General features: G+C 44.7%; 1 protein-coding gene across 1 annotated transcript; it reads right to left on the reverse strand.

Moving 5' to 3' along the window:
* Positions 1-840: 840 nt before the first annotated feature.
* LOC104584126 lies at positions 841-14,372 on the reverse strand. Its single transcript, XM_010238266.1, has 5 exons — positions 14,282-14,372; positions 13,846-14,046; positions 2,917-3,860; positions 2,218-2,805; positions 841-879 (listed from the first exon to the last, which is right to left on the reverse strand). The coding sequence occupies exons 1-5, from the start codon at positions 14,370-14,372 to the stop codon at positions 841-843; spliced, it is 1,863 nt and encodes a 620-aa protein (XP_010236568.1).
* Positions 14,373-14,779: the final 407 nt, after the last annotated feature.

Here is a 14,779-nt window from a genome sequence, read left to right on the forward strand (position 1 = left end):
ACTAGCATTATTGAGCATATTTTCAACTTTGCATTGCTGATTTGATTATTTGCTATTCCTTGCTACTCACAAAAGCCTCCAAGCTCCACAGATTCTACAGCTAGGTTGGTTTGTTACCGAGGCATCGATACATTGAATCTTCGGAGGGCTTGGTTATGCCGCTGGTCATCACCTTCCTGTTTTGCATGGTAAGAACTCGTAAGAACTTGATTTTTAGCTTAAGAGTTGAGCGACTTGTAGCCACATCCTAGTAGTTGATAGGAACATATTACTGTGATTTGTTTCTTATTTTCTACTAACCATGACAGGACTTACACGAAGCATGGCAACTAGACCGATGCTATCCTGTGACCGCGATGAGTGCTTTTCACCACGGCCATCCTCCACGTCTCTTGTTGACAATGCCACGGCAACGGTACAAAACAATCCTTCTAATACAATTAAATTGTGTGTACCTTTCTTTGAGGGGAAAAATGATGCTGAAATATATATAGATTGGGAGCTAGCTTTAACTGAACGATTCACATGCTTCCATGTACTTGATAGTCGCAAGGTTCAAATTGCTAGTAGTAAATTTACTTATCACATGCAATGGATAAAGTTTCTGAGTTAACAATTTCAAAATCTTTGCTAATGCCCATGGATACACTATTCAATTAATGGGAGAACATGATGTCAACAATAAATTTTGTGTGCATCAGATTTGCATTGTTTGTGATAACTTTCTTGATTTGAGAGAAAACAATATTTTGCATATGCTCAATCATTTTGATATGACCTCTAATATTAGTGATAGTTGTATGACAAATAACTTGTGGCATGATTGCACATTGACGCATATTATAGCTCGCCATTTGGGAATTTTGAATTATTGTTCACCTACATTAGGATGGTTTAATGATGAGAATTACAAATTAAAATGTGATACTTGCTGTTGGAATATGACTATTAATCTTTTGCACTATTATGAGTTTTATTTATGTGAAACATCGAATGTGCAGAATGGGAGTGGAGTTAAAATTGATGACATATACATATACCATGCACACACTTTGTCTATTTTGTCAGTCTCTTTTCAGCACAAACGACGCCGAGGACGGCTTTTCTTTCAAGAAAGAGAGGATGATATGGACATGATCACCATGGATACGACCATTAGAACCCTAATTGTTGGTGTATCTAATAACAATTATAATCAGGTGAATTCAATTACGAAATGTTTTCAGTATGTTACTTGCAAAGAGGCGGAGCTACTATCTTGTGTAATCTTATTATATGGCATCTTATTGAACTTTACAAGTCCAAAGTGAAGATGAGGTGTGATAGGCTGCAAAGGGAGATTCAAAGTGAAGCCTATCAAGTCTACTTTCCAACAAATCAAATGGCACATGATTCGGAGCTTGCTAGAGAAAGATATCACGAGTTAAAGTTGAATCCGATTCGGGTCCGAGCTGTCAGGAGACCCAAATTTGTTTTAATCACCCAGGCCGCATCCGGAGTCCAAATCAAGCAAACAAGTACTTGTTGGAAATTTAATTACAAGACCTTTCCAACGGATCTGGACCCATCAAGATATTCGACTCGTGCTAACCGTGGCGGACCAAACAAGCTGACGGATCTGTTTTTCTGTTTCCTAAAGAGTTGTAATTTGTTAGGAAAGTTAGAGATAGAGTTGGATTTCGGCCTCCTTACTCAAGGTGGACGAAAAGATCTCTCCCTCCTCCTTTATATACCATGAGCCTCCCCTAAGGAGCCTTGGGTTTTGATTAGATAAAGTTTAGCCATCTTTGCTACTTTCGTGTAATCGCGTGTGTCGGTTAGACCACCTGTTTTACCGTCGTCAAGACTTCCAACTTATCATCTCGTTGAGACATTGGTTTGATATAGTATACTCGCAATTTTAGATTGCATCAGCTATTTATCTTGTTCTTGCTTGTTCTTCGATTGCTTGCAGGAAAAAAGACCTTCGTGGTCAGGTTGATCGTGCCCCCCGTCATCAATAACCCTCTGGAGTTCGTGTATCGATTGCTAAGGCGCTGCCTCCTAGGCTGTAGTCGGATCGTCAACGTCACCTCCTACCCAAATCGAGAGTTATCAATCTCATCGAAAGATCGGGCCACCCGCACCCACATCATCTACAGATTCAGTGCGAGGCAACGAGCTGCGGCTAAGGGGTTCTTCAGGACGAATAAGGTCTTCCTTATGCTTCCCTAGTACCTCATCTCCTTCTTCCAGCTGAGCGGTTTGCTCAGATAGTACTGTTGGTGATGAAGCAGCTTCTTCCTGTTCCTCAAGGAGTGAAGGAAGCTTGACACTCGATGTATCGGGCACAAGGGTGTCAATAGCTTTCTTCTTCCGAGGATCTGCCACAGATGATGAAGTGGAGGGATTTCTTCCAGCAGGGACTTTGATCCTCAGACCAAACTCCTTAGCAGTCTTGTTCACTTCAGCAATCTCTGACGCCTGGCGAGTCATTGTGATTTTCTTGGTTAGAACAGCCAGTGGTAAATCCTGACTTTCTTCAGTGTCAGAAGGGGCAGCTGGATCATTCCTGAGCTTGAGACCAATCTCACGATGGATCTCACGAGCGCCATCCCTCGTCTTCTCATATTCAGTCTTCTCTCGGTCAACTTCTTCATTTCCACCCTGTACTTCAGGAGATTTCTCGGCGGCTTTCTTCCTGGCATCACTCTTAGCCTTATCAGCCTTCATACTTTCGGCTGCTTGCTTCATTTGCTCAGCGAGCAGAGCCTTCTTCTTCTTCTCAAGCTCAGCTTGAGTCTTCAAGGCAATTTCCTTTTCTTTCTTCAGGGCGATGAGGTCAGCCCTTTTCTTCTCCTCAGATTCCTTCTCATCTTTCCTTTTCTGCAGTTCAGCAGCTTTCTTCTCTTCCTTTCTTTTCAAGGCAGCTTCTGCCTTCTCCTTCTCAACACATTCCTTCTTAGCACGTTCTTCTTCATCCAAACTTCTGGCAATACGTAAGCTACGGTTCTGCTCCCATTCTTCAGCCTGAGCCTTGGCAACGAACAGACCTTCAACATGGCTCATGAGGGACTCTGGGAGCGATCCTTCATTGAAGGCAGCAAGAAGAACTGGGTCGATATGAACGAATTGAGGAGGATATGGAGTCTCTCCAGAAGCCATTGCGGCAGCATCCGCAACATCTTTCGATGAAGAACTAGGTCCAACAGCAGAGGCTCTCTTAACTTTCTTCAGATCCTTCTTAAACGGTTTCTCTGCGTCTTTAGAGCCCTTTCTCTTCTCAGACATCTTTGCCTTGCCCTTAGTGTCTTCAGTAGGCTTGTTGCGAGGCACAGGAGGAGGCAGTGAAGAACCTCTGAGCCTGGATGCTCTGGCAGGACCACGCAACTCAACAACAGGTTCAGACAGGAAAACGTCACTGTCTCCAGCATCTGAAGATTTCTTGGACTTAGGCTTCTTGGAGATGTCAACATAGTTAATGTCTCTGATGATCTTTAGAGCTCTGCTGTTGAATTCCTCACGGTGAGGTCCTCCTTCTTTGCGGGCAATCTTTAAATTTCCCAGCTTGGGAGCAGAAAAATACATGTTGGCATTCTCTGCTTCCTTTGTTCTTCTCCGAATCTCAGCTGCGAGCACATGGGAGTGCTTGCGGATGATATGCTGGAGACGGTGTTTCCACTTCATCTTGGTCTCCCCTTCCACATCATCTTCTGAAGAATAGAAAACGAAGATTTCTTCAGTAGTTGGAGCAGGCACATCCTTAAACTTCTTGACCTTCTCTTTCTTCTCGGCCTTGGGCTTCGACACCACTTTCTTTCCACGACTGGGCAATACTTTAATAGGGCGTGGGGAGTTGATAGCGTACTTCAGACGAACTCCTGGAGAGGGTGTCACTTTCAGAGGCACGGGTTCTTCAATATCCTAATCTGAGTCCTCAATATTGACAATGGGAGAAACAGGCGGTGAGGGCTCAGGCGTTGAGTCAAACAGATACTGCTCTTCTCTCTCTGAGTTATTGCTGGAGCGGCTTGAGTCAGACATGGTGACACCTGTGAAATAGAGGGAACGAAGAATAGGCAAGAAGTACACAAATTCTCAGAAACAAAACAATTTTGGCAAGACTTTTTAGCTGAAGCAAATTGACTACGTTTGTGAAGAATGATCACTCAGTTCTTCAACGAAAACAGCTCAACAGATTTAAACTGAAATTCCACGAGAGAGCTTCAACCTAGATCTGATTTAGCTAGAACTTCAGAAATTCAGAGTAAATCAATCTACGCAAACATAGCAATCTACAGAACAGTGAGGATTCATCTAATTCTCGGAATTAAATGAAGACTTGAAGTGTACCTAAGATAAGATTGGTGAAGAACAGAGGAATCAACAAAACCCTAACCGCAAAGCCCTAACTCGGCGAGAGCAGTCAATCTACTGCAGCAAACGGGGATATTAAGATGAGTTTGCTACACGGAATCGATCTAAGAAGGGAAAAACGATGCTTGCCTACAATTCCCGACTTGAATCGACGTAGATCAGCGGCGACGCTGAAGATCTGGGGCTTGAGGAATACGTCTGGTAGTTCGCAGCAAAGAGGAGGAGTCGCGAGAGCTTTCTGGGCGCGAGAGAGCGGTGGATTTGGTGGAAGTGAATTTTTCGAGGAGGGGTAAGTTGTCCTTATATAGGGAGGTGAAAAAGAAGGATCTTATCGGTATCTTCTTATCCCAAAATTTCCGTTAGGATTTCCCCGTACGGTTTATTTTTCCTTAGGGATAAGATTTTACCTTTCGGAAAAATTTGTGTAGACTACGGCTAAAACGGAGATTCCGTTAAAGTTGTATTCCTCAGACCTTTGAAGACTGACAGTTTTACTGAAGACAAAACTCAATTTTGAAGAATGAAAATTCTTGCATCATCGACAAGGATTTCGATGATACCTGAATTACGATGTACAGATTTTGTGTACAGACAAGAAATAGATAAGATAGATGGGTTCTAAGGTGTCCTTAAGTTTCATTTTCATCTGTCAGTAAGAGGCAAAAGCAGTGAAGAACAACTGCACAGATGAATTTGAAGAAAGAAGCAAACGACTGGCTTCTAAACCTACTGAAGACAAACGAAAAAACGAATAACAGATAACACATACCGAGGAACGGAAAAACTGAAGACAATGCAGGTGAAGTAAACATGAATGCAAGAGTATTCACAAGTATGCAAGTTTTCAAGAGACATTCCGCAAATCCAAGATATTTAATTCACTCCTCAGCTCACAGAATCTGATTTTGTAGAGTGGTTTGGTGAAGATATCTGTAAGTTGTTTGTCTGTCCTCACATGATTTAGGCATATTTCTTCTTTGGACACATCATCTCTGAGGAAATGGTCTCGAATATAATTGTGCTTCGTGCGAGAATGTTGGACAGGACTGTTGTCAATCTTTATGGCGCTCTCATTGTCACACAGAAGAGTAACGACATCCACTGAGATACCGAAGTATTTGAGAGTTTGTCTCATCCAAAGAAGTTGGGCACAACAGCTGCCTGCTGAGACATACTCTGCTTCAGCCGTCGACAAAGCAACAGAATTCTGCTTCTTTGAAGACCAACTCACTAAGGACCTTTTGAGGAATTGGCAAGTGCCGGAAGTGGATTTTCTATCAACCTTGCTACCAGCATAATCTAAGTCACAATAGCCAACAAGATCAAAAGAGGCTCCTTTGGGATACCATAGACCGAAGAATGGGGTATGAACTAAATATCTGTGGATTCTTTTCACAGCCATAAGATGACAGTCTCGGGGATCTGCTTGAAACCTTGCGCACATGCAAACACTCAACATGATATCTGGCCAAGATGCACAAAGATAAAGTAAAGACCCAATCATGGAACGAAAAAACTTTTGATCTACAGGTTTATCTATCAGTTGTGTTGAGGTCAAGATGACCATTTGTGGGCATTGGAGTTTCAATTTCCTTAGCACATTCCATCCCGAATTTCTTTAGCATGTCCCTGATGTACTTCATTTGAGAGATGAAGATTCCATTCTTCATTTGCTTGATTTGAAGACCGAGGAAAAACTTCAATTCTCCCATCATAGACATCTCAAACTTCTCCGTCATCATCATTCCAAATTCTTTGCTGAAATCAGGATTAGTGGAACCAAACACAATATTGTCCACATATATTTGACACACAAAGACATCATCATTCATTTTCTTTGTAAAAAGTGTTGGATCAATTTTACCAATTTTGAAACCCTTTTTAACTAAAAACTTTCTGAGGCATTCATACTGTAGCATCCCCATATTCCCAAATTTTGCATCATGCATTTGCACTCATGAGCATCATATCATTTATGCACTTTGAGCACCTTTAAACCAAAGATTTAAATTTTAAAACATTTTATCAAGCCTGTTGCCTTTTTAAATTTTTACTTTGCATATTTTTGGAATTTTGAAAACAATAGAAAGGGGTTTAATGCAATAAGATGAGCTGCCCCATAATTTTTAGAATTTATTTTGGAGTCAATTATATCAGCAAAAATATTTTTAATAATTTTTACTTTTGGAAGAAATGAAGTCCCAGATGCTATGGCATTAAAAGATATGATTTTACAAATTTTCTGGAATTTATTTGAGTCCATTTGGAGTTCAAAATCAAAAGTTATAAAGGAAAAACAGAAAAAGAAAAAAAGAAAAGAAAAGAACAAAAAAAAAAGGAAAACGGATTGGCCCGGCCAACTTGGGCCTAACCGGCCCAATCAATCCCGCGCGCGCCCGTTCGCCCGCCCAGCCAGCCCAGCCAGCCGCCGCCCGCAGCCAACGAACCCTGACAGGTGGGACCCACCTGTCAGGTCGTCTTCAAGCTCTGGCCGGGAATCCAGGGAGCGCCTCCATTAAGCCTCGTCTTCAATTCGCAATTTAGGGCGCGTGTTTAAGCCTCTCTCTCGCGTCACTATAAAGAGCCCCTCACCCTCTCACTTTTCCCCCGCACCCCCCTCATTCCACTCGCGCCCATGCCGGAGAATTTCTCGCCGGAATTGCTCCAGTCGCCGGCCGTTTTTGGCTCGCCGTCGTCACCTCGGTGAGCTATAGAGCCCGAACCCTTCAATTTCTTCTTCCTCTCTTCTTTGCGCACATTTTGATGCGAGCCGTTTATTGTTTGGTGCACGGTAGCCCCCCGCCCGATCTCGTCGGAGCTCCCCCGTCACCGCCGCCCCTCGTCGTCGTCCTAGTTGTCGTCTCCGTCTCGTCGTGCCGACCGCATCACCGACTCCGCAACATCGCCCCGCCCCGCCAGAGTCATCCCCGACACCCGAAGGCCGCCCACGACGCCCGCACACCGCCGCCCGTGATGCCGCCGCCGCCGGACACCTCGCCGGAGGTGAGTTCGGTGCTCCCCCAGCCGTTAGATCTCGGTCGACGGCCGAGATTAGAAAGATTAAATCGAAGGGGTATCCTTCGATCTCGTCCATTGATTTCCCTTTAAAGTAAATCCAACGGCTATGTTTTAATCTTAACCGAACCGTTATGGACGAACCACAGAGCACCATGTGTCATGTAAATAATAATGTAAAAAAATTCTAGGACGAAATAAATGGTAAAATTGCAGAAAAACCCTGGAACTTCAAACACTCATAACTTTTGAACCGTTTGGCCAAATTTGATGAACTGCACTTTTTTGGAATCCTCATGGCATGTAGAATCTTTTGGCATAGTTTGTTTTCAGTTTTGGACAACTGAAACAGGACAAAGTGACAGAATGCTTAACTATGAATGTTATCACTTAAAAATTGACTTAAAACTATTTTGGACGATTTATCGACTCTTAAAATTTCTTAGAGGCACCCTCTACCCAGTGGAACTAGAAGAAATATTGTTTTGTATAAAATTGAATGTATCACCAAAGTTAGAATAATCTAGCTTAAAATGGATTAAACTCGCTTTGTTTAATGATTTCCTTTTTACACACCATGAACATGATCCTAACAATTCATCACATAGATTTAAATCACTAAACAAATTATTTGTTACAGATCAACAGTAGGCAGATCAACAGCGCCACGCGGGCGCGTGGCGGGCGTGGGGTGAGCGGCCCCACCGGGGCAAGGAGTAAGGCGCACGGCTCATTAAATGAGCCGACCGACGGGGCGTTACCCGTCCGATCAAGTGACAGTGGCTGTCCAATCCTACTCTAGGGTTTTAGACCCCTAGCGGCCGAGGTGGCGTCCATGCGCGCCACCAGCTCACTGGGGGGTAGTTGTATGCCTCCCCGCTCGACACTTGTAGCCCATGCACCGTGGCACCTGTGGCATCCCCTTGAGTATAAAAGGAGGACCCCCGCCAACGGCCAAAGGGTTCGGTTGGTTTGGTTGAAATCTCAGTTGGTTCCGGTAGGCGGTAGGGTTCGGTTGAGTTCGATCAGCCCACAGTTAGCCTCTAGCATTAGCAGAGATAGTAAGGAGTACCTAGCCAAAGGGAGAGGGTACCCGGAAACTTACCCGGCAACCTGTAAACACTTGATTCAAATCCAATACCAGCTCAGACAAGCAGGACGTAGGGTTTTACACCTCCGGGTGGTCCGAACCTAGGTAAAAACGTGCGTGTATCTGTTCTTTGATTAGCGCGCACTTTTAGTCCATCATTTCGCCGGACCTGCAGGGCGTCATCGGCCGAGCCGGCGATCGCCGGGGCGAACCCCGACACCCCTACCGAACCTAAAAGGGGGCCGTGACCGCACGCCCCCGGTGTCGGAGGACCGTGTGACGACATCGGGCACGCCAGGTAGGGGGCGCGGGAGAAGAGCCTGCCGGTGGTCTCCGGCAGCATCTTTTGCATCGACGTCGGCCTCGCCTTCTTCACTGACGAGAATAGTCACCTTGCCCCCCAGGCGGGCTGGTGATCCTCGTATAGACCCGCGTGAAGCCCCAGCGGCGCACACGCGGTCGCATGACATGCGATCCGAGTCGGGGAGAAACACTGGGTCGAAGAACTCCAGCCTGTGCTGTGGTCGATCCGGACCACACCTAGTCGGGCAACGGGCGAGACTCCTTTCGCCCTTTTCTACAGGGCAGAAGCGGTGCTGCCTCTCGAGCTCAAGCATTGATCTTCCCGGGTACGCACGTACGGCAACACCAGCCAACACGAGCAAAGGGTCGACGATCTAAACTTCATCGAAGAGCTTCGATGCCGGGCTGCTGTGCGAGCCGCGCGCTACCAGCAGGGGTTCCGTCATTATCATGACAGGCGAGTCCGTCCCCGGGGGCTCGAGAACGGAGACCTTGTCCTGCGCCGAATACAAGGAACGAAGGCTGGGAACAAGTTGACTCCGAAATGGGAGGGGCCCTTCCGGGTAGTGCAGGTGACCAGGCCGGGGGCTGTCCGGCTGGAAACCGAAGACGGCTTGCCGGTGCCCAATAGTTGGAATATTGTGCACTTGCGCAAGTTCTACCCGTGAAGCGGCGGAGCCCAACCCTCAGGTGATGCCGCCGATGCATACCTCTCGAACTAGTGTAGCCGGGCAGCCCCCGTGTGTAAACCACTAGTTATTGTGAATAGAGATAAATGTTTCGCCCCTGAGCTTTGAATTCGCCTTGTTTATTCGCATGTTCCTCCTTCTTCTGTCTCCTGCTTTATGTGCACAAAACTGTCTTTCCATACTTGGTTGTGAGCAGGGGGCTGTTGGAGCCTCGAAAACATAAACCCGTTGCCGGATCGTTCCGGCACGGGACATGCAGTTGCCGGGCTTCCCGCAACATGCACCGCGCAGTCGCTGTGCCCGAGGTTGGTGATAGGGCGTATCTCAGAGTTTCACCGATACGCGGTGTGAAGAGGTTCGGAATCAAAGGAAAATTAGCCCCACGATTCATTGGACCGTACCGAGTCTTGTCATGCCAGGGAGAAGTGGCATATAAGTTGGACCTACCAAAATCTTTGGAAAGCGTCCATAACGTGTTCCGCGCATCGCAACTGAAGAAATGTCACCCCGAGATGGCCAACATCCCGTTGAGAGATACCGTTCCGCTTGAGGAGGTCCAGTTGCAGAGTGACCTCACCTATGAGGAAAAACCCATCCGGATTTTGGATACCGCAGAAAGGCATACCCGCTCCAAGACTATCAAGTTCTGCAAAGTGCAATGGGATAATCACACCGAGAAGGAAGCCACCTGGGAACACGAAGACGATCTTCAAGAAGACCACCCACACCTCTTTGCTAGCCAACCAGAATCTCGGGGACGAGATTCATCTTAAGGGGGTTAGGTCTATAACATCCCAATTTTCCCAAACTTTGCATCATGCATTTGCACTCATGAGCATCATACCATTTATGCACTTTGAGCACCTTTAAACCAAAGATTTAAATTTTAAAACATTTTATCAAGCCCATTGCCCTTTTAAATTTTTACTTTGCATCTTTTTGGAATTTTTCAATCCATGGGGTTGAAAACAATAGAAAGGAGTTTAATGCAATAAGATGAGCTACCCCATAATTTTTGGAATTTATTTTAGAGTTGAAAAACTATTTTGTTTCCAAATATTATTGCACTAGAGGCAATTATATGAGAAAAACTATTTTTAATAATTTAATTTTGGAAGAAATCAAGTCCCACATGCTATGGCATTAAAAGATATGATTTTACAAATTTTCTGGAATTTATTTGAGTCCATTTGGAGTTCAAAATAAAAAGTTATAAAGAAAAAACAGAAAAAGAAAAGGAGAAAAAAAAGAACAAAAAAAAAGGAAAACGGACCGGCCCTGCCAACTTGGGCCGAACCGCCCCAGTCAATCCCGCACGTGCCGCCTGCAGCCAACAGACACTGACAGGTGGGACCCACCTATCAGGTCGTCTTCAAGCTCTGGCAAGCAATCCAGGGAGCGCCTCCATTAAGCCTCGTCTTCAATTCGCAATTTAGAGCGCGTATTTAAGCCTCTCTCTCGCTTCACTATAAAGAGCCCCTCCCCCTCTCACTTTTCCCCCGCACCCCCCTCACTCAACTCGTGCCCACGCCGAAGAATTTCTCGCAGGAATTTCTTCGGTCGCCGGCCGTTTTTCGCTCGCCGTCGTCACCTCGGTGAGCTATAGAGCCTGAACCCTTCAATTTCTTCTTCCTCTCTTCCTTGCGCACATTATGACGCGAGCCGTTTGTTGTTCGGTGCACCGTAGCCCCCGAGAGCCACCCACCCGAGCTCGCCGGAGCTCCACTGTCGCCGCCGCCACTCGCCGTCGTCCTAGGCGTCGTCTCCATCTCCGTCTCGTCGCACCGACCACGTCACCGACTCCGCAACGTCGCCTGAGCTCCCCCAGCCGTTAGATCTCGGCCGACGGCCGAGATTAGAAAAATTAAATCGAAGGGGTATCTTTCGATCTCGTCCATTGATTTCCCTTTAAAGGAAATCCAACGGCTACGTTTTAATCTTAACCGAAGCGGTATGGACGAACCACAGAGCGCCACGTGTCATGTAAATAGTAATGTAAAATTTTGCCCGAACGAAATTAATGGTAAAATTGCAGAAAAACCCCTGGAACTTCAAACACTCATAACTTTTGAACCGTTTGGCCAAATTTGATGAACTGCACCTTTCTGGAATCCTCATGGCATGTAGAATCTTTTGGCATAGTTTGTTTTCAGTTTTGGACAACTGAAACAGGACCAAGTGACAGAATGCTTAACTATGAACGTTATCACTTAAACATTGACTTAAAACTATTTTGGACGATTTATCCACTCTTAAAATTTCATAGAGGTACCCTCTACCCTGTCTTTGCGAAGAGTGTGAGAACAACAACAACTTTGGACAAGGCAAGTTCATCTTGATCATGAATTACCTACCATCGCACTTATTTTTAATCTTTTATGCATTAGCGTTGTTTGTAGAATTGCATTAGGATTAAATTATTATATTTATGCTAGCTATGTTGTCCTAGTAGAATAGATTTTCCTCGCCATCATATCCCCACCAATAGCCATCGTATTAGTTACGCTTCGCCGTGCTATATAAATATGCGTGGGAGGGAACCACTTTCATTCTAGAAATTTTGTTGGTGTAAATGTTATTTTGAAGTATGGCTAAAATCAACCCCTAATGAACCATCCTGGGTGGGCGGCTTTGAGTACTATGGTTGTACGCGACGTCAGGTCCATTTCTATGGGGCCCTCTGAGTCGTCTCTCCGTGGATTCGGGAGCGTCCATGGTCGTCTCTCCCGTGGATTCGGGGGGCGCCTACGTCGCAAATGTGGAATGCCACCTAGGGTAACCAGAGGCTGAATTGGGTTCCAATTTAAATTGCTTCCAGTACAACCACATGCTATATGGGCTCTGGCGAGAATAGAGTATGTTATATGAACCTAGACCCGAAGAATTGTAATGATGTAGCAGTGTAGGTGGAGCGTGATTCTCTCGTGGTCTAGGGAATTACTTCTGAAAATCTCGCAATCGACGCCGTTGCTACTCTACCCTGAGGGCAGCAAGGGATTAACCCGTCGGTTTCTTGTGGGGAATGTGTACAACCTCTCTAGGGTGTCAAAACTTAGTACTTAACCATGTCCCCGATTATGGACGAATTATGAGCAGTCGGATATGGAAACTAAGTAAGGTCTCACTCATTCAAATATCTAAATAGAATGAAAGGTTTTAAACTTGGGCTAGAAGCATTGATGTGTCTACTCAATGTCCTTAGTTTTAATAGGAGCATTGGTGTGTCTACCCGATGTCCATTAGTTTTATCTTACTGTAAAATTTAATTGTAGTAGGATAAATTTTATTTTAATCGCTTCTACGCCAAAAAGCCTAAACTCCACATAGCCAATATTGCATATATTTGATAGGGTCTGTTATAAACTCCGGTGAACTTGCCAATACATTAAATGTATTGACCCTAGTGGCTACAACTATAAATTGTTGCAGGGAATTTCGACGATGAGTAAGGTTACTTTGTTGGGTCACGAGCCTGCATTCCAATATGCACTCTCCGTGGTGCTGCAATGGTTCAATTTTTCCTTCGCTTTCTGTTGTTGAAAATTTTATGTTATTTTTAAACGCTATCCTGAGTGGTTATGCAAAGTTGTAAGTACTATAAAGTTCTGGATGATCATGATGTAATAAAATTACTCGACCTTTGTTTCTCAATATTACATCTTGAATTGATTGTGCTAGTGAGTCGATCCAGGGACTGGCACTTTAAGCACAGAGATCGAACCCTGTACGGGGATTGCACTTTTCACATCCATTTGATATAAAGTTATGTCATGATGATTAGCATATGCAAGAAGAATTCTTCAATTTTACCATTTAAGAATGCATTTTTCACATCCATTTGATATAAAGATATGTCATGATGATTAGCATATGCAAGAAGAATTCTAATGGATTCAAGACGTGCAACAGGGGCATAAGTTTCACCGAAATCCAAACCTTCAACCTGAGTGAAGCTTTGTGCAACCAGTCGTGCTTTGTTCCTCAGGACGATTCCGTCTTCATCTTGCTTATTTTTGAAGACCCATTTAGTGTCGATGAAATTTTGCTTTGGCCTTTCAACGAGTGTCCAGACTTGATTTCTCTTGAAGTTATTCAGTTCTTCATGCATAGCCATCACCCAATCCCGATCCGATAATGCTTCATCCGTCGTCTTCGGCTCAACTGAAGACACAAAAGAGAAGTGCTCACAAAAATTTGAAACACGTGAGCGAGTTTGAGTACCTCTTCTGATGTCTCCAAGGATTTGACTGACAGGATGATCCTTCTGAATTCTTTTAGAGATCTTCGGATCATGTACTTCACCACCAACAGTGCTAGGTCATGCTTCATTTGAAGCAGCAGTTTGTTCTTCAGCTTTTGAAGCGCCTTCTTCATTATTGATTCCGGATTCACTTTGCTTGACTTCATCTGGACGAATATCACCAATGGCCATCTTTTGGATATTTCCTGAAATTTCTTCAATATCTACAGACATTGGCAGTTCCTCTTCCTGAGAGCCGTTAGATTCATTGAACTGCACATCCTTACCAATTTCAACAACTTTTGTGAAGACTCGATAAGCATGTGCATTCGAGGGATAACCCAAAAAGAAACCTTCGTCACATTTAGAATCAAACTTAGTTGAGGATGTAGCATTTGCTTCTGAAGACCTTGAAACATGACACATCAGGCTTGCGGTTGGAGATAAGCTCGTATGGAGTTTTCTTCAGGAGTCGACGAAGATACAAGCGATTTGAAGCACGGCAAGCGGTGTTGATGGCTTCAGCCCAGAAACAGTCAGGAGTCTTGTACTCGTTCAGCATAGTCCGGGCCATTTCAATCAACGTACGGTTCTTCCTCTCTACCACCCCATTTTGTTGAGGAACATGAGGTGCAGAGAACTCATGCTTCACACCGAACTCATTGAGGAATTCTTCCATCATCAGATTCTTGAATGCTGTTCCATTGTCACTCCGCACGCCCTTGATGGATACTTCAAACTCGTTTTGGGCTCTTCATGCAAACTTCTTGAAGATCTCAACTACTGTGCTCTTATCATCCAAAAAGAACACCCAAGTGAAACGTGAATAATCATCAACAATCACAAATCCATATGAGTTACCTCCTATACTCATGTATGTTGTAGGACCAAAAAGATCCATGTGAAGCAACTCGAGAGGTCTTGAAGTAGACATGACATTCTTCACGGGATGAGACGCTCCGATTTGCTTCCCAGCTTGGCACGCACTGCATAAAGGGTCCTTTTCAAAGGAAACGTTCTTCAAGCCTCGGATGTGGTCGCCTCTGACAAGTTTGCTCAAATTCTTCATACCCACATGACCGAGTC

Source organism: Brachypodium distachyon, chromosome 3 (assembly GCF_000005505.3).
Source record: "Brachypodium distachyon strain Bd21 chromosome 3, Brachypodium_distachyon_v3.0, whole genome shotgun sequence".
NCBI classification, from domain to species: Eukaryota; Viridiplantae; Streptophyta; class Magnoliopsida; order Poales; family Poaceae; genus Brachypodium; species Brachypodium distachyon.